Source organism: Equus caballus, unplaced genomic scaffold (assembly GCF_041296265.1).
Source record: "Equus caballus isolate H_3958 breed thoroughbred unplaced genomic scaffold, TB-T2T haplotype2-0000451, whole genome shotgun sequence".
Classification (NCBI taxonomy): domain Eukaryota; kingdom Metazoa; phylum Chordata; class Mammalia; order Perissodactyla; family Equidae; genus Equus; species Equus caballus.
This window is the reverse complement of record NW_027221893.1, coordinates 1,445,754-1,471,690: the sequence shown is the minus strand read 5'-3', so window position 1 is coordinate 1,471,690 and position 25,937 is coordinate 1,445,754. Positions and strand designations below refer to the sequence as shown.

General features: G+C 52.5%; 2 protein-coding genes and 1 pseudogene across 2 annotated transcripts in view; 2 read left to right on the top strand and 1 right to left on the bottom strand.

The window, feature by feature from the left end:
* LOC138922121 (heparan sulfate glucosamine 3-O-sulfotransferase 4-like) overlaps positions 1 to 4,795 on the top strand; it is an 80,107-nt pseudogene extending 75,312 nt beyond the window's left edge.
* A 4,058-nt stretch (positions 4,796 to 8,853) lies between these two features.
* The window catches only part of LOC138922124 (odorant-binding protein 2b-like), a 64,863-nt gene continuing 47,779 nt past the window's right edge, over positions 8,854 to 25,937 (bottom strand). The window contains exons 2-6 of the mRNA XM_070258946.1: positions 11,232 to 11,302; positions 10,562 to 10,672; positions 9,791 to 9,892; positions 9,451 to 9,477; positions 8,854 to 9,041 (exon numbers count right to left, since the gene is read on the bottom strand). Coding sequence (XP_070115047.1) covers positions 9,452 to 9,477; positions 9,791 to 9,892; positions 10,562 to 10,672; positions 11,232 to 11,302 — 310 coding nt within the window. The 3' untranslated portion in view covers positions 8,854 to 9,041; position 9,451. The remainder of the gene's footprint in view (positions 9,042 to 9,450; positions 9,478 to 9,790; positions 9,893 to 10,561; positions 10,673 to 11,231; positions 11,303 to 25,937) is intronic.
* LOC138922122 (olfactory receptor 2AE1-like) overlaps positions 24,589 to 25,937 on the top strand; it is a 38,127-nt gene continuing 36,778 nt past the window's right edge. The window contains exon 1 of the mRNA XM_070258944.1: positions 24,589 to 25,926. The gene's annotated coding sequence lies outside the window, so the exon portion shown is untranslated. The remainder of the gene's footprint in view (positions 25,927 to 25,937) is intronic.

Here is a 25,937-nt window from a genome sequence, read left to right as displayed (position 1 = left end):
CAAGGTTTCCAGGGTGTGAATACTGACTTGTCAACCAAAGGGCACGCTCCTCATTCTCTCAATGCCTATCCTGCCTCTTCCAACCCAGGGTTGTGCCACCATTTTATCCATTAAGCCCAGCCCCTGCCTTGTCAGTCCCACCCCAATACACCAAGGACACTGAACTGGGGTTCTGCAGCATCTTTGCTGAAAAAAAATGAAAGGATAGTTTCAATCCCATAGCCCCTGTCATCACCTCTCATCACACTCTACTGCCATGATCTCCTGAAGCATGTGAACCTCCGTGACCTCCCTCACAAATGTCCCCAGGCATTGCTGATGTGGCTGCATAGCATGGATGGTCAGGAGACTGTCCAGTGAATCTTGCAAACTCCTCCTCCCCCAACCTCAGCCAGGAGATCACTCCTGGGTGAAGTCCTCCCATCTCAAGCACAGTGAGGCTGTGGGTTGCAGGCTTCAGGACTGGCATTCCTCTTGGGTAAAGCTTGCCCATCTGCCACTCAAGAAGACTTTGAAAGTTTGAGTGGGGACCTCATCTTATTTACCTTGTCTTCAGTGCCCAGGATGGTGTAAACAACACCCAGCACATGTGGTAGGCTGAATGGAATGAGCTAACGGAACAGTCAATGCCCTGACTAGCCCCACTTCCCCCTGAGGAACAGAGCATTTTGCCTCTCACTAAGTGACTTTCACAATTCCCCCATAAGGCCTAGTCTAAGGACACATAATTCTTGTCTTGCTGACAGTTCCCAACAGGATCCTAGAGAGGCTGTTGGTGTGCTATGGAGAATACCCCAAACCTCTTCCTTGCCCATCTCGCTTACAGAGTTGAGCTGCCAGGTGAGTCCACCAGGGGCCCCACTGGGTACAAGAGGATGACAATGGCTGCCCCTGGCCCATTTGCCCACCTGTCTTGTAGACAAGAGGCCTCTGTTCTTTGTCTCAGCAGAAGCCAGTCCAGAGCTCGCACTCTGGGCTCAGAGATCCCCAGTGCCTATCAGTCTATTCACCTTCCAGCTCATGTGAGAACTGTGAAGCCTCCACTTCCTCAAATACCCACAGCACTGGGCTTTTGCGGGTTGTGAATGAGAGAAGGCAAGTAAAGCATTACCCAGGGAACCACACTGTAATTAGTTCTTAGTACATGGTGGTGACTCTCCCTTATTTTCATTAACACCACCACCATCTTTATCGTGTGAAGTGTCCTAGAAACACCAGCACATTAATAATTAGAAGACATAGGACCTATATGGCAGGCCACTGCCTGGCTCCAATGTGCAGGTAGGAGATGAGGCCTGTTTCCAGTACCCCAGGATTGGTATTGGGGAGCTCAGGGGTGGGACGAGAGGGAGGGACACCCCCATGTTGTGCGTTCTGAATTCCAAAAACCTTGAAGTTCATTCTGAAGCCGAAGGGTGGCAGGGATGGCATCACTTTACTCTGGTGATATCAATGGTTCCTGCTCAGCACTTTGTATACCATTTTCCTGAAAGCTTGGGAAAAAAGATGTCGGTAATAAGGGCTTTATGGAGAAAAATGTAACAAGATTGAAGGGACTGAGCCCAGATGTCTTTAAAATGACTAATATCAGAGCAGATGTCCATAGCTCAGGAAAGTGGGCTGTGAAGTCAGGTGAAACAAGGAAAGAGATCATATGGTTGATGGAGATACGAGAGGCAAACAGCAAGTTGTCCCTCCACTTGAGTCTGCCGTCCCATCGCGTCAGCTGAGGAAGCTGACACTAGTGGGAAATGTCCGATGAGATTTCCACAGAAACTGCGAAGACCCTAATATCCTGAAGGGGAGGGGCTGTTGATGAGCTCATTGAGAGGAGAACTGTGAAAGGACCACAACCTTGTCAGAATTGGACATCTCCCCAATCCAGAATAAGGAAGGGACGAGAAAGGAAGAGCAGTAGATGGAGCAGATGTGCATAGAGCTCACAGTGATGCTCAATTGGATTAGACTCACTTACCTTAGAAGTGTCCAAGTGTGCCTTGGCAATCGTTGCCTCATAGGTATTCATTCATCCATCCATCTAGCCATCCATCCATCCATCCATCCATCCACCCACCATCCATCGTGCACACATCCGCAAGCCATCCATCCACCATTTATTCATCCATTCATCTATCCCTCATCTGTTCATCCATTCATTCACCATCCATCCATTATCCATCCATCCATCATCCTTCCATCCATCTAGCCATTCATCCATTCATCCATCCATCCATCCATCCATCCACCTATTTATCCACCATGCATCCCTATCTATCCATCCATCCAGTCGTCTACTCATCTATACACTATCCAGCCAGGCAGCCATCATCCATCCCTCCTCCCACTATCCATTCAAAATCCTGTCATTTATCCCCCATCCATGCAACATCTATCCATCCTTCCATACATTGATCTATCTATCCATCTACTCATCTATCCACTATCCATCCATCACCCACCTAACCACCATCCATCCATCCACCCACCATCCATCCACCATCCTTCCATCCTTTCACCATACATTCACTACCTACTATCAATCCATCCACCTACTATCCACCCACCATCCTTCAGTCCTTCCATCAACCATCCACTATCCATTCATCCACCCACCCACCCACTATCCATTTATTCACCATCTCTCTATCCATTTACTAGGTAATTTGGGAACATAGGATAAAAATTATTATGACTGTGTTGCCGGCCCTTCCTCTGCCCTGACACTATTGAGGGCTCCAGATCCTCTAAACCATTACCATTGTCAAGCTCTGTCCCCTGAAATCAAGTGCAGTTTTGTTCCGATGATGAGCACACATACTCATGCTATTCCCAAGATCTTGGACATGGCCACCCACCAGGATCTGGTTTCCCAGCACCAGCTCCTGCCTCATCCCTGTGTCTTCTGCGGCTCACGTTCCTTGAGAGGCTGAGGTTAAATCTCAGGACTGAATGAAACAATCCTTTCATGGGTGAGGGAGAGGGAAGATCCAGACATGGGCATATACCAGAGAAAAGGCAAAGAGAGGGGGCCACTTGTCTCCTCAGGCCCAGGTGGACAAGAGTTAGGCTGGAAAGCTGACAATCACCCAGAGAGGAAAGGTGGACATGGGGAGACAAATGGGCAGAGAGGGGGAAGAAACGCTGGACTCTTTAGTGGGAGGTGAGGTGTTAGGGAGGCCTGGAGCCCAAGGCCGAGTGTCAGGGCGGTCCAGGTCACAAAAATACCAAGAAGAGGCACAGAGGGGTCCCAGGGAGGTGAGGCTGTGATGGTCCCCGTGTAGGGACTGGGAACTTGGTGTCATCTAGATATTTGCAGACCTCAAATATTGTTTCAACAGCACTATGGATTTTGGAAATTTATAACATGTTTGATAATAATGTGTTTGACTTTTAATATTGACCACAGTGTAGTACCTTGCAAAATATAAGCACATAATAGGGACAACATTCTTCACATTAATAGGTAGACTTAAAATATGCAAAGTTCCTTCCAAACCATGACTTTGCTGAAGAAACTACATCTTAGAAAGGCTACCTGACTTGCCCATAATTTCACCAGAAGTAAGGGGTTGGCAGGGACCTATGGTGGATGAAAATCTGTCCAAGGCCTCACTGAACTGCCCACTCAGGCAGTGGTCAGGAAGATGCTCTGCTCTCCCCGGGAGACATCACCAAAGACACGAGAGGAAACTCTGGCCCAAGCTCACCTGATGCTCAGAATAACAGAATTGAGACTCTAAGCCAGTGAAGGTGGCTGACCTGGGGCCTGTACAGGCCAACTGCTCATCCCTACTGATATTCTCACCTCACCTTTTCAGTGTGGGTGGGAATAAACTGGGTCCCCTCTTCTCATAGCACAGAGAGCAGACTTAGCCATGCTTTCAGGAGGGAGGGCTGCATGGCCCAGTGGGAGCCCCTATATCTGTTCCCTGCTCACCTGGCCTGCCAGCTGCCCTTTTATCCTCTGGCTTAGGCTGACCTGGAGACAGGATCCTGCCACTCCCTGACCTTCATAAAGGCCCTTCAAGTTTGCCGTGTAGTTGGTGATTATATTGTTTGGATCCTGTGAATGGATGTTCTTAAATTTTTGTAATTAGCCATCATTACTCTTGGGTTTGATTCCTTCTGAAAAAAACATATCTGGAAGGGAGAATGTCATCAGAATGGGAAGTAGTAAACATCTGCATTGAGAGTTAGCAAGATAAACAATGGCTTCCTTGTGAGTATCCTCCACCTCGCCTTGGCCTTTATTGTACGAGCCCCAGGGATCCTCGACAAGCCCCGTCCCTCGAGCATCCCTGGGAGAGTTGGTCCAGTCCAGGCTACAGATCCCACCTTGGAGCTGACGTCCCCTCACCTCCCCTTTCCCGCCAGACCTCCTGAACTCCAAGCAAAGCATCCAGCCCGCTCTAAACATCCCCACAAGGATGCCCACGGCTCCCATTGCAGTTGCCTTTCTCCCTGCAGGCGGAATTGATCTCCTTCCTCTCAAATGTACCCTGGCTCCTGTGTTCTGTATTCTCATCACTGCTCCCAGTGAGACCCTGGGAGACCTCACTGACCCTCTGTACCCTTCACTTCTGTTCCCCACACCACCTGGGGCCTTGCTCAGATGCATGCCCGCAGTCCACCTCCTCCCTCTGCTGCTGCTGCCCCTTTCCTACCTCGAGACTTGGAAGTATTGGGATGAGATCTCTGACTGAAATATCCTGAGTGGCCTCTGCTTTCCCTGTCCCTCATTCCTCCTCCATTTTGCTCCCAGAACTTTCCACCAAATGCAAATGGCATCATCTTGTCCCTGTGGATGTGTGCTTAAGTGTGTGTGTGCATGTATGTGTATCTGCATATGTGTCTGTCTGTCTATGTGTGCATTCGTGTATGCATTTGTACACAAATTTACATGTTCATTTGTGCACATGTATATCCGTATGTAGACATGTACACACGTGTGCACATGCACATGTGTGTATATGTCTCTCTGTGTGCATAATAGTCTCTGTGTATCTGTCTGAGTGTGTGCATGTGCACAATTGCGTATGTGTCTCTCTGTGTTTACATTGTGCAGCAGGTGTGTCTGTAGTGTGTGTGTGTGTGTGTGTGCCTGGGTATGGTAAGGAGAAGGCTCCACAACATTCCCACTGCTACCCGGTACAGTTCTTGCTGAAAAGGGTGGAGGGACCTATGGTGAATGGAAAACCTGTCCAAGGCCTCACTGAGGTCCCCACTCCACTAGAGGGCAGGAAGATGCTCTGCTGTGCCTGGGAGATGTCACCAAGGACACAAGAGAAAACTCTGGCCCAGGTCCATGTGGGGCTCAGAATAACAGGACTGAGACCCTAACCAAGTGCAGGTAGGTATCCAGTTCTTGCTCCAAAGGATTCATGATTCCACCTTTACCAGGCCCCAGAACCCTCCAGCCCTGGCCATGTTGCTCCTCTGCTGGACGTTCATCACCGCTGATGGTGGTCCCGACAAAGGTCAGGTTTGACTATTCACAGTAGTCAAAGGGTGGAAACAACCCTGATGTCCACCAGCTGAAGAATGGATGACCAAATGCGATCTATCCAAGCAGTGGGATCTCATTCACTCATAAAGCAAATGAAGTTCTGACACAGCTGCAACGTGGATGGACCTTGGAAACGTGATACTGGGTGGAAGAAGGCAGACACCAAAGGCCACATATTGCAGGATTCCATTTATGAGAATGTTCAGAGTTGGCAAATCTAGGGAGATAGGAAGTAGATTAGTGATTGCCAGGGGTCACAGAAGAGGGAGGAATGAGAAGTGACTGCTAAAGCCTGAGGAATCTTTATGGGGTGATGAAAATATTCTGGAATTAGTGACGGGGGTGAGGGTGAGGTTGTGCCTCTCAGAAGGAGATGGCAGGAGTTGTGTGGAGTTTCTGAACTTGATGTGGAGCGAAAGTGCAGTGGTCAGTGATGGTAGCTGGCCAAGTGGCCTAGGCAATCCCCACCTGTGGCCTGGGTCCCCTCGAGGCTGACCCTAGATGGGGTGAGTTGAGGTCAGTGAGCCCCCACAGAGGCAGCTCCTCGGCAGTGGGGAGTCATTTCCTTCTGCTGAGTTGCACAGCAGGGCCTTTTAAGTGCAGAGCTGACCTGAACTGGGTCCCTCGGGAGGAGACCAGCCTGATTCCTGCTCTAGATGGTTCTTCCCAACCCCTTCTTAACTAGAGGTCAGGGGTCGAGTGCTCATCTGTGCAGACGTGGTGCTCCCATGTGTGGTGAGCATGAGTAGACATACGCTGCCCTCCAACCAGCAAGTAAACAGGAACAACTGGGTCATCCATCTGGGCCCCACTGAGATGGAGGGGGTCTCAGGGTGTGTGGCATAGAGAAGCAACTACTGAAGGGTGGCTGTGTGGGTCAGTCTGGCCCTAGGACCAGCTACAGTGGGTCAGGGGCTGTGGTTTGACCGCTGTTTTCTCTCTTCTGAGTGTCCTCTTGAAAGGAGGATTCCCAGGACCTGGAGGAGCTGCTCCCTAAAGGTGAGCAGAGGTGTTTACATGCGCTCAGGACATGACAGGTGGGCTATAGTGTCCACGCAGGGTGACGCTCTGAGCCCCTTCAGGAGAGAGCCTGCCAGTGAGCTGCAAGGATGACAGTTGGCTAAAGACACCAGTGGCAGCACCCCAGGACCGAGCCCATTGGGAGTTTGGGGAGGAGAGTGCTGAGCTGGCCTTTCCACCATGCAGGCTCCTCCATGGGCAGCCATGGCTCCCAACTCCCCGCTGGGCCAGCTCGGCTCCTTGGAGAGTCTCCTGCCTCATTTGGCTTCCTCCCTCCTGATCTTTCTCAGGTATCAACCCCAAGGCCCCTCTTGCTCTCTTACCCGGCTCAGTGGCCAATTCTCAGAGGAACCAACTGAGCAAGAAATCAGGTAAACAAGCCAGAGGAGAAAGGGAGAAATAGAAGGGTCCTGTCTGTAGGAACGATGAACTCTATGTGGGGTCCGCTTCTTACTCTTCGTTCTGTCTGTCCACCCATTGCTTTGAGGCCACGACAGCTAGGACCTCAGACCTGGACCTGTTTGGGGTGGTTTCATTTCAGGGATGCTCCTTGGGCTCCACCCAGAATGAAGTCCACGTGGGGAGTAAAGCATGGTGGTTTGACCGCAGGGACTTGAGTCCCCAGGATGCCAGCTGCCTCTCTGAGAAAGTCTGTGGTCTTCCTGGGGTCCATACAGGGTCCTGTCCCATGGGAAGTGTGGTTTGCAGGATTCGGTTAAGATTCCACTTGTTCTGCCCCATCTTGCCCATGAAGGCCCTCCCCGGACACCAGGCCCTCCAGGGTCCAGGAATCCACTGAAAACCACTGCCCAGCACAGACCAGGCACCTGGACAGCCTGCAGGCAGGGCCAAGGCTGTTGTGGTGCAGACAGTGCTGGGGCAGGTACTGGACTTGGATTCCCAGACCAAAGAAAAGACTTCATGTAGGAATTCTGTTGCCCCCCAATTAGGAAGACAGACCCTGAAAATCGGCTCTGTATGAGCCCATGGGCTGGGCACAGGGATTCTTCAGCTCTGCCCACTTGTTCTCCAGCTGGAGGGATGTACCCTGGGGAAGTTCTGCTGAGGATTGTCACCTGTCAGGTCTTAGCATCCCTACCCCAAGTCTTAACCCCTCGACCCTTGAGGACCCTGAACCCTGACCCTGGCCATCTCACAGCCCCTTCTCTGCACAGACCCCTGGGGCTGCCACATCAGAGGGACACCGCTGCTTAGGGGCACGTCAGCACCAGGTGGACAAATGGCACAGGGTCCTGGAATCCCAGGACACGGGCCTGCGTGCACAGAGTCTTCCACCGACTCCCTCCTCCCAGGCTCCTGCCTTGATGGCCTCGTGCCATTGCAGGGACAGTGGTATAAGAACTGTCATCCTTATGGAAGCTGAAAAAACAAAGCCAAGGCAGTTGTAACCTGTGATTGCCTGGCCCCCTGGGCACCGCCTCAACCTGTGGGGGGCTTGCACCATGCAGGGACTCCCTACCTAGTATTTCGTTGTCAAGGAAGGAACCTACAAGTACCAGGGTGCCAGAAGTCTGCATCTGGGGCCTGCTGTGTTCAGGAGAGGCCCAGGGATGCTCGCCATCCCACCGGGGACCTTGGGCCTGTGACTTGGGAAGGTGCACTGACCCTGCATGAAGGGAGCTCCAGGCACCCCCCTGTCTCTAGGGAAGCTGGGCTGCATTCACCTCTCCTACCACAAGCAAGGAGACCCTGACCTCAGTTGGCTGGCTGTCACTGCAAAGCCCCAGGGTGATTTGGGAAACCATAGTGATGACATTACAATTGTGAACAAGGTCCCTCTTGAAGTGGCTCCCTCCCCAGGGGCAGTGCATGTGTCCAGCCAGGCCTAGGGGGAAGGGGCAGGAGCAGAGTCCCACCCAGGCTGGGATTCCAGGGTCCTGCTGTCCCCATCCTGATGGCCTTTGGAAGCCTGGTCTCCTGCCTGCACCCTCAAAGGCAGCCTCCCAGCACTCCTGTCACCACATCTAGGCAGTTGGGAATCAGGGGGCCAGGTGATCCCCACCTGCACACATGTCATCACCTCTGGGCTGTATCTGACCCTGTTATCTTCACATCCCTTCTCCCCCACCACGTGACCACCCAGAACCTGAGCTTCTTGGGTGTCAGACCTGTCCCCCATTAGACCCTTGGTCAGAGCTGTAGCACCCATCCCTCGGCCTGGACCCTAATGCCCATTGGATTGGTCCAACTTTCAAGGAGAATGCAGACATAGATGGGTCCTCCTGTCCTGCCTTCTCTGGCTTGCCCACTTCCTCCCAGTTCCCAGCCCACGCGAGGGACCCCCACAGACAGGCAGAGTCACCAGGAACTGCTGAAGCTCTTTATGTGGAACTAGGAGAGGGGATGCATGGCTGGGGGAGGAAGGGGAGTCAAGGTAACTGGAGGGGCAGAGCAGGTCAGGCTCTAGAGGCAGGGGCTCCTTCCATGGCCTGCAGGACAGAGGGTCTTGATGGTGCTGCCCTGGGGCTGCTGTGGGGTGCTGATGTCCCCTGCCCTAGAAAGAAGGGAGAGGGTCAGTGAGTCCAGGACAGGGGAGGGGAGGGGGGGCAGGTGTGGGGTTCTCAGGGGTGGCAGTGTTGGGGGCATATGTAATGCTCTCAGGGCTGCTGCATGGAGGGCAGGCTCCCACTTCCACCAGGTGCATGGGTGTGGTGGAGGACAGACCCTGGCCCATTGGTCCCAAGTTACAGAGACAGAGAAAAGAAGGAGTCCCTAAATGTCCCAGGAATGATGTTCGGGGACAGACATCCCAAGTAAGGATCAAATCCCAGAAAGGATCTCAGAGCAGACAAGGCTCTGCCTGGCTCACATGGAGTCCCTCTTGTCTCCACCTTGGGGGTGCCTTGGTGACTCCTGACGTTCCTTTGAACCCAGGACTCTTGTTTGCTTCAAGGGTCACTTACCCTAGTCACTTTCAGGAATGCAGCTTTCTGTAGAAACCAAGGAAAATTCAGCAATGAGAAGAGACCCTAGCCAAGGGCCCAGACCCCATCAAGCTGCAGCTCTGACACCAATAGCAGAGACCCGGAGTGGGGCCCTTGTGCCCCTGTGACACAACACAGCGCTGATGTCTCCCCCATGGCGGGGGGCAGGGGAAGGGGCGAGGAAGGTCATGGGGGACACAGAGGGACTTGAAGGGCACAGTGGGACACGAGGAATCTGTTGGGGACACAGGGAGGGACATAGGGGACAAAGGGACATGCAGAGTGGACACAGGGAACCTGGGCAGAGTTGTCCTCTTACCTGTCTGGACAGGCATGATGATGATGTCCTGTGGCAATCCCTTGCGCTCTGTGAATTTCTTAAATTCTTCCAGGGCTTCCAGGCTCATGTCGGGATTTCTACCTGTAGGAGAGGTGACCAGGTGAGCCTCAGGTTCAGGAAGCAGACCCCAAGAGGAGACAGTGCCTCCTAGCACTTGGGGGGCTTTGTCCTGTAATGGCTGAGGCTGAGATGGAGGGTTCCCCCGAAAGTGGATACAGAGTAGGCCCAGAGGAGACAGGCCACCACCCAGGTGAGAGGTTCCTGTGAAGGAGGATAGCCAGGGAGACACTCCGAGACACTGAGGGCCCCTGGGGTCCCAGGCCCACTCAAAACCGATCTGCAGGGTCACACCCCTGACCTGGAAGAAGCTGATGGCCTGGAGGAATTGTGATGCTCTCTGGCCAGAAAATTCTTGGACTTCACCCCACTCTGGAGGGTCATTGCTCCAAGAAGACCTCTGTCAGCAACAGTGCACTCCCCAATGCTGACCTGGCCTCACGCCCCAGACCCCAAGAGATGGGACTTAGCAGCTGCGTCCATATCCCCTTGGTGAGAAGTCAGGTCACTGAGGGAGTTTGGACTGGACACCCCAGGGCAGCAAATTGTGCCAGGCCCCCAAAGACAGAAGCAGGGTGTTCGTATTCCCCAGAATCAGGACTGAAGCCAGTTCCACTGACTTCTAGAAGCAGAGCCTGTGGGGGTGGGTCAGGAGAGGTGGATCTCTGAGGACCTGGGGCAGCAGCCTCTTACCCACGAGTTTTGCCATGCGGATTGCTTTCCCTCCGAGCTGGCCCTCGCAGTAGAAGATGCGGTGGTCCTTTACTGGCAAGTCCAGGATGTACATGTGCCTCTTTCCCCCAACTGCAGACAGACATAGAGAAAATTGGTCTTTAGTGTCTTCATTCCTGCAGAAAATATTTGAGACATTAGGGAACATTTTGGAACGTTTCAGTTTCTCGGCCACCTTAGCTCTACTGACTGCCCCGTAATCCAGGTGCCCAAGCTGGTCCAGTGCCCAGGACACACTGCTGCTCAGAACCATGGACCACACTCTGGAGAGGGAGACTCTTCATGAGGAAGGTTCCAACCCAAGCAGTGGAGTCACCAGAGGCCAGAAGACATCAGAGGCTGGGGCTCTTTCCTTTGTTCACCCAGCACCTGCCCCGCCCTGCATCCTCATCCTCAACCCTTGGTTCTCTGCAAGCTGAATTGCTAGGACCATCCAGAGGGAGGGTTTGGTACTGTCATCCTTGCTGTGGAGAAACCTTTCCAATGTCAGGACAAGGAGACTCCTGGGAAGGGAGTGGCTAGCTGCTCCTGGGAGGGGACAGGGCAGGGACTGCCCGGCAGCAGGCAGCCTCAGGGGAAGGGGAGGCCTGGGCTCTGGCAGGGAATGTGGCACAGCCTGGTCTGGACTCACAGGCGCTATATCTGCCAGGCTCCTCGGTTTGGTGCATCACAACTCGCTTCTCGTGGCACTGGCCCCCCTTCCTGGAAAACGGGAGGCAGAGGGGAAGGCTGTCAGGAAACACACTCGAGCCAACCTGAGCTCACCTGGCACATGGGCCTCTGCCCTGGTGTCCCCACGAGTTCCATTGTCATCCCCACAGTCTGGACTCTCTCCTTTCTATGTCAGGGGGACATTCATTTTACCCACATCCCAAAGTGGGATGGGAAGAGGCACAAAGAGGGGCTGCTCTGGGCCACCTCGCAGCCTGGGGAGAGGGAGGAGGAGGGGAGAGCAGCACCCTTGGGAGGCAACACTCACATGAAGGTGCCCATGGCCTCCAAGTTTCCATCATCCAGGGCAGTGACTGTCAAGGGGGACACCTTCTTGGGCCTTTTCTCCTTAGGCAGGTCCTTGTCAGCCACCACGGCCTTCACATACCATGTCCCTATGATCTGAGCAGGGTGGGGGCCATGAGTCCAGCACGGACATAGCCCAGAATCTCCTCCTCACCCCACTACCCCCATCCTCTGTGCATGGGCTGCAGCCATCACCAGACATCCCCAGCACCCCAGGTGCTGTCCTCCAAAGGCTGGCTGGGTCCCGTACATCCACACCCTGTGCTCTGTTAGAACCAGCCCAGCACTCAGGGCTCCCGACCCTAAACAGAGGCAGGGGGTCTCTCACCCCATGAGTCTCTTCTCTGCTGAGACCGGGCCCTGGCCCTGGATGAGTCTATACTCCACAGGGTCCTCAGTGCCTCTGGGTTCCCAAAGTGTCAGACCAACAGTCCCTATGCTGAACCCACTCCCCTGCTTCAGCCTCTGGGCCCAAGGAGGAGCGCTGTCTGCAGACACAAGAACAGAGCCTCCTGCTCCTCTGACCACACTCTGCAGGGAGCACAGGGTCAGAACTTCGACCTTGAATGACACCTCCTAACACAAGGCCCCTGGTCACTGCTGGCCAACAGGTAGTCACCGCCTTTCCCCCATACCTCTCTTCCCGCCCTTCCCTGGGCTCACATTCTCGTTCTCTGAGGGGAAGAACAGAGGGTCCTGGGCCTGCAGGGCTGTGATCAGGCCAAGCGTGATGGTCAGGAACAGAACCTTCATCTCCAGGGGTCTGTGCTCACAGCCGCCGGCAGGTCACTGGGGTCTGGAGGAGGCTGTGCGAGTCCTCACAGCGCTGCCCTTTATACCCAGCTCGGCTCCTGCCCATGAACACTTGGCACTGGCCACACCCTTCCCACCTAGCATCCTGGCAATTCTGCATCAGGGGAGGTGGACTGTCATTATTGTTGGAATCTGATGAGTGACAATTAAGTGCCACCCACAGAATAAAAGACACATAATACCATCCCTTTTTCCTGCCTTCCAGGGTGCTTACTCCAAGTGAGCCATCTGGATGAGGACATTATCAGAAGGGGCAGGGGTGCGTGTCTGCACTCCCAGTCATGGAGGGAAGGCCAAGGGCTTCCTTACACCCCCGCCCATCCCCCTCCCCCAGGATCCCAGGGCTGGATCTTCCGCCAGTTCTCTGGTAACTGGCCTCTCACTGCTGAGGGGAGAGGGACTGAGCTTTACAACTACAGAGACAGGGTGTGCAATCAGCTGATTCCCACAGGGTCCCCAGAGTCCGAGCTCTCTCCTGCCCTGGGGCCCCTGCATTTGCTCGTCCTGGGCCTGGGCCCCTCAGGCCACCTCTTCCTGGCATTTGGGGCACTATTTTGTGTCTCAGGATCAGTTTAAATATCACCTCCTCAGAGGGGCCTCCCCAGGCCACAGGAGGGAGCGATCTGGCTGTGCCACCCCCTTCATTTGGGACCCCCAGGCCAGGCTGTGTTTCCCGGAGAGCACTCATTACTCTCTGGATTGTCTGCTCATTTCTCCCCATGAGTGTTCAGTGCCCATCTTCTCTGTTAGAATTAAGTTCCCCAAAGGGAAAGGCTTGATTCCCGGGTCTCATGAGTTCGATGGCCTGTAGGGAGGAGCTCCATCCACGTGCTAGGTGCTCTTGGTCGTTCGTTCATTCAAGAATAAACCAGTTACTGAATCTCTCTGAGCCTCAGAGGATTCCGCCCCCACAGGGGCACCCACAACTTCGATCACTTTGGATCTTTGTAAGGCTCTGCTGAGTGGGCCTGCGAAGACCCAGCTCCCCTGACATGTACAAGGCTCAATGAATGAGGGCTCCTCCCTCCTTCTGCCTGGAGTGGGGCCAGGGACCAGGATCCATCAGAGCCTGTCCAAACCCCTAATACTGCAAGTTGCTTACATTCATTCTTCTAAAACCCCGACTCTCCAAAATGCTTTCACCTCCCTCCTCAGCTTTGACTGCCTCATGTACTATAAGACAGGCCTCACATCTCCTTCCCTTTGGATAAATGGGCCGAGTGAGGCACAAACAGGCCACGAGGGGCCTGTGCTCTGAGTTCATGGTTGAGCACACTTGGGCACCTGGCTCTGCTGGTCTCAGTCCTGGCTGCCTTCTGAGCAAGAATTTGGCCTTCTCCCTCCCTGACCCTGTACTTCCTGGGCTTGAATCATCTCCGCTGAGACCCACAGCTGACGTAGACCCTGTACACAGGTGCTACGGCCACACAAGGGCAGCTTTGTGACTCTCTGGCAGAAGATTGGACACCACTGCCGATTGCACACCCCCAAGTACTCACTAAATAACAATAATTAGCCCTCTCTAATAACCCCTGGGGGATTGTACTGAGGGTGCTGGCACGATCCAGTAATCAACTGCCAACTTGGAAGGTGCTGCTGAGCAGAAAACCTTCCGTCCTGGGAGTAGGAAAGGGCGAGGCCAGTGCACTTTAGGACCAGAGATTAGTAAACATGCTGGAGTCTCTGTGTCAATGGGAGAGCTTTTCCTCTGTCCTGTTCTTGTTGACTGTACCCCAGAGACCTTGATTTCCCTCATTATATGGAGTCACTGATCTAAGCATCTTATGACATTGACAAATTTAATTCCATCCTTGAAAAAGATGATGGAACACCACGTAGGGGTCGTTGGGAGGACAGGGCTGCCCCCATGAACCCTATGCTTAGTGCAATTGGAGATTTCCAGGGGCTGCCCGTCGTCCACCATCTTGTGCTGTGCCACCTCAGGTGAACTCTACAGAGCTTTCCAATTGTGTGGTGTTTTTTTGGATACTGGATGTGTTCAACTGGTGGTAGACACCACTGGGAGAACAGTGGCAGGAGGGGAGACCTATCTCCGCCCCCCAGTACACAATGGCCTGAGGCGTTTCTTTGGATGGCTGCATCCCGTTATGATGGGAGACCATTATACCACCCACACCATGATGACTGCGTCTACTCCACAGCTGTAGCTCTTATCACTTCTGGTGACACCTCTCACAACCTCTCCTTTGAATCTCAGAGTGGTCACAGCTCCTCACAGCTGCTACTTCCCAGATGTCTCACTAAGGGGGACAATGTCTGGGCCTTCCTTGGCATACGGGAACAAGAAGGTTTTCATGGCGCTACCAAACAATCACCAAGACCAGAGGGCTTGCTGGCTGGGATAGGTGGGCATGTAGAAGGGGTAGGAGAGGAGGCAGGATGGCTGCAAATTAAAGCCCCCAGACCACCCGGAAAGCTGGGACTGCAGCTTGTTTCTACTAACCATCTCCTGTCATTATTTTAGAGATTGTGGCTGGTTACTACCCTGAAGCCTCAGTTCCATAATTCACCAGAACAGATTTGGTTTGGAGCATGAGTGCATCAGTGCAGTGCAAGGGGTGGACTATGGTTGACAGTGCTGATGGCCCACCCCCTCAGCCCACTGCACCTGTAGTTCCTGCACACTGAGAGGGTCACAGCTTCCCAACCCAATGCCTGCATCCTCTGTTCCCCTATGCTTCCTATGCACACATGGTGACACTAGAAGTGCAGGTGAATTCACCTACCAAGTCAGTAGAGATGGTAACTGATGGGCTAATAGTCCTCAGCTCTTTGTTCCCCTGGGACAGTCTTGAGATGGTTCCACCCTATGTCTCAGAGAATCTTCAGGAAGAGTGAGTCCCAGTTGCCCACAATAGTGACCATCTCATTGGCATACCCTTTATTGGATTTTCTACCTTCCCCATCTCACTTGATCTCAGACTTCTCCTCCTGGAACTGTGAGAGAATGAATGTTTATGTTTTAGCCACCTGGCTTATAGCACTGTTTACAGCAGCCTTAGGAAACGAATACAAGCCTTTACATATTAATGATTATAGCAAATGTACATAGACTAACCATGCAAACTAAACGACAGGGATTGGCAGAGTAGATTAAAAACCATGATACAACCATATGCTGTCTTCAAAAAACTTACTAGAAATATAACAATAGGGGTAAGTTGGAAGTAAAAGCATGGAAAACATAAACAAAATAAATCAGTGAATTATGTTACCAGTTATCAAGGGATTGCCTCTGTAATACAACATCAATGTGTTGCCCTCCATTGTTTGCTCTGCAATAATGGAGCTGGACCCAGTAGGCATTTCTCTTTTGCACCTGGCAGGGGTTAAGCTTTGCTAGCAGAAGGCTTAGGGCAAAGGGGCTTCCTTCCTGGTTCCAGGGTGCTTCCAGGTTTTTTCATTTTCTTTCTCCTCGTGTACAACCAGCAGTGGCACAATCTGGGGATGTCCACAGGCACTCACCCACAGTGGGTGATCGACAGTGGAATCAGTGGATCCCCTTGGATAGCTTCCTAGGGGGATTGAGTGGCACCCCCACAAGTGGAATCCCGGTGAGTCCTGTAGGTGTCATAACCTCAGCCCACCTGCCCCTGGTAGGGGACAGAACTTTGGCACTTGCCACTGTCCGCCTACATTTCCCTACCCGCTGAACGCTGCTCTGACCATGGACCAGCTCTGGCCCTTGGCAACCGGCAAACTCCTCCACCATCCCTGAACTGCAGCCACACCTTCTCCGACAAAGTCTGAACCCGGCCTTGCAGAAGTGGACCCCTCCCACAATTGTTTCTTTCTTAGCTACTCTACTGTAATTCTGGGCTATTCTCTATAGTTCTCTTCACACTTTTATACTTAATTTTTCCTTATAGAAACTATTCCTGCTCAATCTTTTGTATAGTTTCTGTGTCCTGATTGAACATTGATTCACATAATTACATATTATTTTAAAAGATGATAAGTGCTATGGGGAGAAATCTAAGTGGAACAAGTTGTTTAAGGAGTGTCAGGACAAGGGGATAGTTTTATTTTAAATGGCATGGTTGTGACAAGCCTCACCAAGGTGACATTTGAACACAGAATTAAAGATAATGAAGGAAATGAACCATGAAATCAACAGGTGGAAGAGAATTCCAGGTGGAAGGAACATAGAGTTCAAGTCTTTGGGTAGAAGAGTGCCTGGCATGCACCAGGGACATAATGGAGGGCAGAGGGACTGGAGAGATTAATACAGGGAAAGAGTGGCCAGAGATGAGGTCAGAGAGAGGGTGGGACCGATTCAGTTGGGCTTGTAGGCCATGATAAGGACCTTAACTTTTACTCTGAGAGTAATAGAAAGCCTCTGGTGAGATTTTACAACGAATTTGACTTCTGGTTTTAAAACATCACTCCAGTTGCTGCATTGAGGATAAATTTGTGGGGCAAAAATAGAGGCAGAGAAACTACTTTGAAAGGTGCTGCAATAATCCAGTCCAGAACGATGGTGCAATGAGGCCTACCAGCCATCAGGGAGTAACAGGGTGTGGAATTACATACCCACAGCAAACAAAGAGAAAACTGGTCAGAATAAATGAAATGATTTCTTCACTAATGGCTGGTCTACATATGTATTGTTGGAAAGTCCACAAGGCCAGAAAAAAAAAATCCTTTGTATAAAGAATGATTCCAAGGAACTGTAAGTCACACCACACCCAACACACACAGATTCTAGAATTAGTTGACATGCCAAGAAAATCGCAAAGGAATAGTCTTTCAACAAGCAGTGTTGGGATAACTGCATATCCACATGTGAAAGAATTAAGTTGACCCCCTACCTCACACCGTATGCAATACTTAAGTCAAAATGGATCAGGAATGTAAATGTAGGATCTAAAACTACAAAACCCCTAGAAGAAAATGTACAACTAAACTTCATGGCCTTGGATTAGGCAATGGTTTCTTACATATGACGCCCAAAGTACAAGCGACTAAAGGGAAAATAGGTCAATTGAACTTCATCAAAAGTAAAACTTTTGTGCATCAAAGGACATGGTCAAGGAAGTGGAAAGACAACCCACAGAAGGGGAGAACATATTTGCACATCTTTACATATCTGATAAGGGTCTACCGTTGAGTACATATAATATACTCTTGCAACTCAATGATAAAAATACAAATAGCTCAATTGTAAATGGGTAATGCATTTGGATAAGCATTGCTCCAGATTAATATGCAAATGGCCAATAAGTACAGGTAAAGATGCTCCCCATTATCAGTTGTTAGGGAAATGCAAATCAGTACCAGAATGAGATATCACGTTACACACACCAGGATGACTATAATAAAAAAGTCAAATAATACCAAGTGTTGGTGAGGATATGGAGAATTTGGAACCCTCACTCATTCGCTGCTTGCCAGTGGGAATGTGAAAAGGTAGAGTTGCTCAGGAAAATAGTTTGGCAGTTTACACTGATGAATAGCTCAACAAAAGTGATATATGAATACAATGGAATATTATTCAGCTGTAAAAAGGAATGAGGTATTGATACCTGGTACAACATGGATGAACCTTGAAAACATTATGCAAAATGAAAGAAGCCAGACCCAAAATACCACCTGTTGTGTGATTGCATTTATAGGAAATGTCCAGAATAGGCAAATCCAGAAGGACAGAAAGTAGATTAATGAATGCCAGTGGCTGGGGGGAAGGAAGTATGGAGTATGACTGCTAATGGGTATGAGGAACCTTTTTATGGTAATGAACATATTCTGGAATTAGCATCGATGATTGCACAACCTTGTGAATATATTAAAAACCACTGAATTATACGCTTTCTAAAACTTAAGATTATTTTTTAGAGCAGTCTTAAGTTCACAGCAAAATTGAGGGGAAAGCACAGAAATTATTCATGTGCCCCCTGCCTCCACACATGCATGGCTTCCCCCATTTTCAACATGTCCCACAAGAGTGGTAAATGTGTTATGATTGATAAGCCTACATTAGCACATCATACTCACCCCAAGTCCATAGTTTACCTTAACGTTCACTCTTGGCCTTGTTCATTCTATAACTCTGGACAAGAGAATAAGATGTATCCATCTTTAGGCTATCATACAGAGTATTTTCAATGCCTTAAAAATCCTCTGTGCTCTGCAGATTCACCCCTCTTCCTGCCCTCATCAATCTTCAGCAACCACTTAGGCATTTGTTCAGATCTTTCACTCATTGATTAATGAGGTTGTTTGTTTCCTTATTATTCAGTTTTAAGTGTTCTCTATGCATTTCCTATATCAGTCCTTTATGAGATGTGTTTTTGCAAATATTTTACCGTAGTCTGTTACTTATCTTCTCAATCCCTTGTTATCATCTTTCACAGAGCAGAAACTTTTTACTTTTAATGAAGTCCAATTTATCCATTTCTCATGGATTGTGCCTTGAGTTGTGTCTAAAAAATCATCAACATACCCAAGGTTATCTTGGTTTTCTCCTATGTTATCTTCTAAGAGTTTTGGAGTTTTCCATTTTACATTTAGATGCATGATCTATATTGAGTTAATTTTTGTGAAGGGTGTAAGATCTGTGTCCAGATTCATATTTTTGCAGGTGGATGTCCATTGTTCCAGCAGCATTGATTGAAGATCTGATCTTGGCTCCAGTGTATTGCCTTTGCTCCTTTGTCAATTCTCAGTTGACTATATTCCTGTGGGTTTATTTCTAGACTCTCTATTCTGTTCTATTGATTGATTTGTCGTTTCTTTCACCAATATCACACTGTTTTGATTACTGTAGCTTTCTAGTAAGTCTTGAAGTCAAGTAGTTTCCAACTTTGTTCTTCTCATTCAACATTGTGTTCTCTATTCAGAGTGAATTATACACTTTAAAATGGTGAATTTTTTGGTATGGAAATTAATATATAAATAAAACATATTTAAATCAACTCCTCAGAGAAACCTCCCCAGGCCACACTATGGAAGATGCTACCCCACGGCACTCCCTGCACTTCTGTCTCTGTCACTCCCCTGGCAGTGTCTATTGAGGACACATCTCTCCCTAGGGTTACCCTGCTCCTTGACTGCAACCCTGGTGATGATCAATTTTCCCATGGAGTAGGCTTGGTGATGGCTGTCACCAAAGATGTCCACATCCTAGTCCCCAGAGCCTGTATATGTGTTACCTTCATGGTAAAAGTCGCTATCCCAGTGGGATTAAGTGAAGGATCTTCAAATGGAAAGTTACCAACCTCTGTGGGCATCTGGAACTTCCAGGACCCCACACACCTGAGTGTAGACAAGGGCTAGAGGAGAGAGGCCACAGTGTCTCCTGTATAAATTAGGATGCTTGAAGTCAGTGATCCACATGACTGCAAAGTGTCTGTAGGCTTTGGCTCTCCATCAATGACCCACTACGCTCCAAGACCCTGGGATAATGCTTCCCAGACCTTGCAGGCCTGTGGATTAGGGAGAGGTTCAGGGGCTTTGGTGGATGAGGATTGGGCTAGAGAAGGACATGCCAGAGCACCGTGCAGCAAGGCCAAAGTAGAAGGAAAGATGGTTTTTGTTGGGGTGCTCTTTTGGAAGTCGAGGTGAGTCATTGTCCTAGCTGAGGCAAGGATGCCTCGTGAGTGAAGATGACGCCGATGAATGAATACATGGGCGGGGGGAAGGAAGCTTCCAAAGCCCCTCATACTGTCCTTGGTGTCGTAGGTCCCACCGAGAACCTACAGAGCCACCGTCTTGAGAAGCCCCAGTAGAGGTGAATGTGTGGTTTTGTGCTGTCCCTGCCGTGGCTTCTGTCCAGTACTGGCCACTGGGGGGAACCTCCAGTGTCAGGGGGGCCCACTGAGCTGTGCTGGAGCAACTGAACAAAGGAGGAGTCATGTGGAAGTCACGCTGCCCATCCCCCCGCCTCAGAACCCGCTTGCACCTCCTATTACTAGCGTTCGTCTCCACCATTGCAGCAGGTCAAAAGCAGGAAGGAGAAACCGAAGATCCCCCTGTTTACTCATCGAGCAGCTGTGTGCCAAGCCCTCACCCTGGGCCAGGAGCCCTGGTCGGCCCTGGGGTGGTGCTAAAAAGTGCCTAGTGGTCCCTGAGCCCCAGGAGCTCAGTCTGGAGGGAGACGGGCAAAAGCACCACATCCGAGACATGTGAAAGAGAAGAGCATGAACTGGAACGACAAGAAAGAGTGTCCTGCAGGGAGGGCTGGGGTCTCACAGGGTAGGAGAGTATGAAAGGCCTCCCCGGGGTGACATTGGCTGTGAGCAGAGTGACAGGAGGAGCCAGCCCTGCACATGCCGGGAGCAGTGTGCCAGGGAGAGGGCACTGCTGGTGCAGAGACATGCAGGCCTAAGTGAGTTTGCCAGAGGAGGTTGGAAAGGCTGGCAGTGTGGCTGCAGAGAGCCTGGAGGAGAGCGGAGGGAGGAGGGCAGGCCAGACCCAGGGCCTGGGAGGCAGCGCGAGGGATCTGCTCCTCCTGGACTCCATTGCTCCCAACCCTGCACCTCTCAACTACAAATACTGACGATCTCGCCATCTCTGTGGGCCACGGACGCCAGCACCGCTGAGCTGGAGTCTCTGCCTCCTGGCGTCTTGCAGGTTGGGGCTGTGGCCTCAACTGAGGCTGTGCTAGGGTGAGATTTGCTATGGAGATCACTCCCGTGGGCGTGGTCATGATCAGCTTCACTGAGAGCTGAGCTCCTTTCTCCCTGTTGGCCAGGGCATGCCCCTGGTTCATCCCTATGTGGCCTCTACATAGGGGAGCTCAGGACATCCATGCATGGTCCCCAGGTCCATGGGTAAGAGAGACTGAGAGAGAGAGAGAAACAAAGGGAGAGAGAGAAGGAGGGAACACAAGAGCGGGAGGAAGTGGGAAGGACAGCCTGGGGAATGAGATCTGGAGGGCTGATCTATCGCTTGTGCTGTGCTCTGTCGGTCAGAGGCCAGTCCCTGCCCACTGAGCGGCTCCACAGGGGTGTGTCGGACAGGCAGTGACATGCATGCCTGCCAGGGCCACACTGACCGTGAGTGGAGTGTCCCGCGGTGAAAGGCTCGCTTCCTCCCTGGGCTCGTCCTGGGCTGAGCTCCGATCCTCCTCCCTGGGAGTGTTACTCATCGGGACCAGCTCTGCTCTCCAGGTTTTCCTGGACTCCATCTCCTCAGAGGGAGGTGTACACAGAGGGGGACTGAGGGCCGAGAAAGCAGGGTCCCCCTCCCCACTCCCAGGTCCTTCTCTTCCTGTCCCAGGAGGGCTGAGGCCTCGGGAGCCTCTCCTCCCTGCTCCCCACCTTCTCTACCTTCAGAGCTCCTCGGCTCACCCTCTGAAGAAGACCAGGGAGAAGTTTCCAGGTGGGAAGGCCTCTCTGCATGCGAGCCCCAGAGAGGACAGGGACCCCACAGGGCTGGGCTTTGCCCCTCAGTCAGCTGGGACCCTCTGGGAGGCAGCAAGGCCTGGGGCCAAGGCCTGGGCTGGTGGCAGGTCTCTAACCCTCCCCACAATGCGCACCTGCCTGGTCTCTCCTGAGTGTGTACAGGCCTGCACGTGCGCAAAACCGTCCAGACCCCCAGGGATGCGTGGAGCCCATCAAGTCCTTGTGTCTGTCTCACTGCCTGGTTCTCCCTCTCCACTTTCTGGCTAGTTTGTGGCTCTGTTCTGGATCCAACCTCAGGCAGCTACAAAGTTGATCTTCCATGGCAGCTTGCCGCTGAGATGGCTACAGTTTCCAGAAATGCTCAGGGGCTGGGGATTCCCCACCCGTGCAGAAACCAAGTAGGCAACTTCTGACAGGGAAGCAGCCGCCTTCAGGCCTGCCATTGTCACAGGGCCCTGACACTGAGGGTGTGGGGTCGGGAGCTGCCCTGGGTGAAAACACCACAGACTCTCATTGGTCTCCCTCAGCCTCAGGTGCTCCTCAGTGGGCTGTGTGCCTTCGGTCTCTTGGCAGAGTGCTGACCTGGTGGTTTTCTGCCAGCTTCTCCAGGATGGTCATTGCTGTGCGGGAGGCGGATTTGCTGAATTCCTCGCTCCACCATTCCGTTTGTCTTGCCAGCCCACCCTGAGGACGTTTGGAAGGCACATCCTTCCAGCAATCTGAGCACCCAAGATGGAGACTCCGGGGCCTGGAGGATTTTGAGAAGAGCTGGTGGGAAGGCAGTACTGCAAAGCTTTTTGCTTCCGGAAAGCTCTCTGGGGTCCTCAGCATTTTCCTGTTTTGCATCAAAATCCTGAGATCTTGAAAATGCCAGCAAGGTTACAACGTGGGCCCCAAAAACCACTGTATCTGGGCATCCAACACCAATCAAATATTCGGAATTGCTTGTCACTTGAGATGAGTGGAAAGGAATCGGGCAGGTGGGGTGGAGGGGTGGTCTTGGACCCCACTTTGTGTTGGAAGGACAAATGCCATGCAGATGAGTCTTTCTCTGGGCAGAAGGGCGGGACCTTTGTGGAGAGCCCAGCCGCAGACACTGCTGTGGTCGCACTCCTGTTCCCTCAGCCCACCTGAGTGCCCCTGCAGCTGGGAGCCAGTGCCCAGGAGACTGATAGCGGCCCCCTGCAGTGCCTGCATCCCTCCTCCCTGCCTGAGGGCTCTCCTGCCCCATGGGCCCTTCCTCTCCTGCAAGGCTGTGCGGCCTTTTGCAGGAATGCCCTGGGGTGTTCCCTCCACCTGAGGGGACCGAGCCAGTCCAGGCAGGACCTGGTCTCCTGCTGGGACAGAGTGATGCTCACCACAGTGGTGCTGGTTCTTCAGGCCCCGCTAAGGCTTTAATCCTCCAGGCTCATTCCCCGCGTCCTCCTTCAGGCTTCCTGGGAAGACCTGCAAACAATTTCCCCTCCATCCTCCTCTGCATGGGTACCAAACTCTGCTGAGACGCCACACTGGCCGTGTCTCTGGACAGGCTGTACAGCCTGCTGGACTTGAGCTTCCTCGCCTGGAAGATGCTGACAAATGGCCTCCCTCAGGGAGTCATCGGGGGGACCCAGTGTGTGACGATGCAAACCACTGCAAAGAAAGACGCCAAGTGATCCTAAGTGAAAGTGCCAGCCTTGCAAAAGAAGCAGGAGCTCATGAGACCCAGGGGGGAATGCGGGCAGCCTGTCCCAATGGCAGGGACAGTCCCGGATGGATGAGGGTGGCCTCGCAGGGCAGGCCCCCGAGCAGCAGAGGAGCCATTGGATGAGGAGGGACCAGGACAGAGGCTTCCAAGGAGGAAGATTGAAGTGCTAGGAGGTGAAAGAGGCCTTAGGAAAAGTGTGAGCCCTAGAAGATGTTTCCTCAAATGCCATTGTTGGTCAGAAAAATGGTGTCACCAAGCCCCAATCCATTGAATTTCTTCTTTGTTGGTTTTAGGAATCAGTGCACACTTGTAATCAGAGCCCATGTTTTGTTCAACATAGGGCATATTTCTTTGTCCTAACTTTTCCTTCTTTTCTTGTTCTAGCAGAGGAGCCGTGCACGTGTTCTCTCCATTCTTTCCTGTGCATGACTGGCCTCTCTGTTCAGAAGCGGATTGCTGGTGCTCATCACTCCCCCTTACCCGAGAGATGGCCGTCTTCCATGTCACACAGCAGATGTGAACCGCGGGGACAAGGGTCACGCCGGATCACACTCACTGGTGAGGTCACATTGCTGGGTGCACAGCAGGGACCAGAGGATTTGGGCTGAATGAGTGAAAGGTATGAGTGAGAGTAGAAATGAATGAATGACTGAGTGAGTGAGTGAAGGAAGGAAGGAGGGAATGAAAGCCTCAGTGAATGAGTGAGGGAGTGCCTAAAGCCACAGCAGCTGGGATCCACCGAGGAGGAGACTTGATTTCTGGTGGGCTCCGGTGTCACAGGGCAGGCCCTGGACAGCGGCATGGAACGTGTCCAGCTGTCCTTCCGGCTCTGAGCCCCTGTCACCTGCAACACAGAGTTGCCTGGATCTTCTTCAGCTCCACCTCAAGGAATGCTGGCTATTCCTGGGGACAGGGCAGCAGGAGGGAAGCCGAGGAGGGACTCCCTGGACCCTGCACCCAGGAGGACCACTGTGAAAGCCTGGCAGGTGGTTCCCAATGCGCTCCGGACACCAGGCAAGAGATCCACAAGTCCTTCCTCAGCGGAGTCTCCCAAGAGCCCGTCACGAGGCCCAGTCATTTCCTCATTGCGCAGAAGGGGAAGCTGAGGCTCAGGGCCTCCCCTGCAGTCGCCAGCTAGAGAAAGGCTGAGCATCGCCCAGGACCCCTGTCTCTCCGGCCCGGGGTCATTCTGCCCAGTGTCCCACATTGCAACCTCCTGGAGCTCAGGGCTCCTGTCTCTCCTGGGGCCTGCCCCATTCCGGCCTCCAGCCCTCACTGAACTCGAGGCCCAGGGCCATCCCGTTTGCCTGGGGCTGGGGTGGTGACCAGGTTGGCCAGCCACAGACACTGTGGGCTCTCCGAGGACCAGGACCAGCCTATCCCCCCACAGGATGAGGTCTCTCTGGGCACCAGCACCAAAGATTGTCAGGACTTTAGGGAAAAGAGGTCGTTCCTGGTCAGGGGGGCCCATGGGCTCTAACAGGCACTGGCTTCCAGTCCTGGCTCTGCTCCTCTGTTGGGCACAGAGGGACCCAGTCTCTTTAAGCCTCGCTTTCCTCATCAGTGAATTGAAGACCAGAATCCCTCGTGCCCCACTGGGCTGCCAGGAGGATTCGGAGAGACAGCTCATGTGGCGAACAGAGGTGTGGTCTGAGCTCATGCCCAGGAGCCGATCCTGCTGACGTCACCCCCAGGAGAGCCCCTGGGGCCCTTGGCCTCTGCCCACTCTGTTCTCCCACCAGGCATGCCCGACTCGCTCTGACTCCTTTGTTTCTCTGGAATAACTTTCTCCACCCCATCCGGTGCCATGACGGTCTGCCAGTCCGGGTGGGATCCAGGCCCCCGGCCCAGTTCTCCTCCTGGGATTCCTCATCATGGGAGCTAGTAGCTGTGGAGCTCTTCGAAGGAGCAGCCACTCCAAGTGCAGCCTCCGTGAACTTGTCTCACACCACCACGGCAGGTCGGCTGCCAGCCCAGTGCACAGGGGAGGAAAGCGAGGTTCGAATGGCAGTCCCTTGCCAAGGTGCCCAGGGCTCTCTCCCTCATCCCTACTAAGCAGAGCCCCTCCCTCCCAGAAGCAGAGTCTGCTGGCTGTGTGGACCAGGGGCTGGCACAGAGCCTGAGGCAAGGGTCACTGCTAGAGGACCCTAGCTCTGCTTTGTGCTCAATGACCTTCTCTAAAGCCCCCAGCCCCAGGCTTAGAGCTCTGGCACCTTCCACGAGGCCTCCGCCATACCTTGTCAAAGTCCCTTCTGCTCACACGAGGTCCAGCGGGTCCTGCGCATGCAGCTGAGAACGAGCCCTGGACGGAGCACGTTCGAGGTGGTCCCCGTGACTCTGTGCACTGCCCTAGATGTGCTTTCCTGCCTGGAGGATGGGGTTTGGAGGGAGAGAGAGCAGGCAGGATTGTGCGGGCCCTCCTCATCCTCTGTCCTGGTCAGCAGGTCAGGCTGCT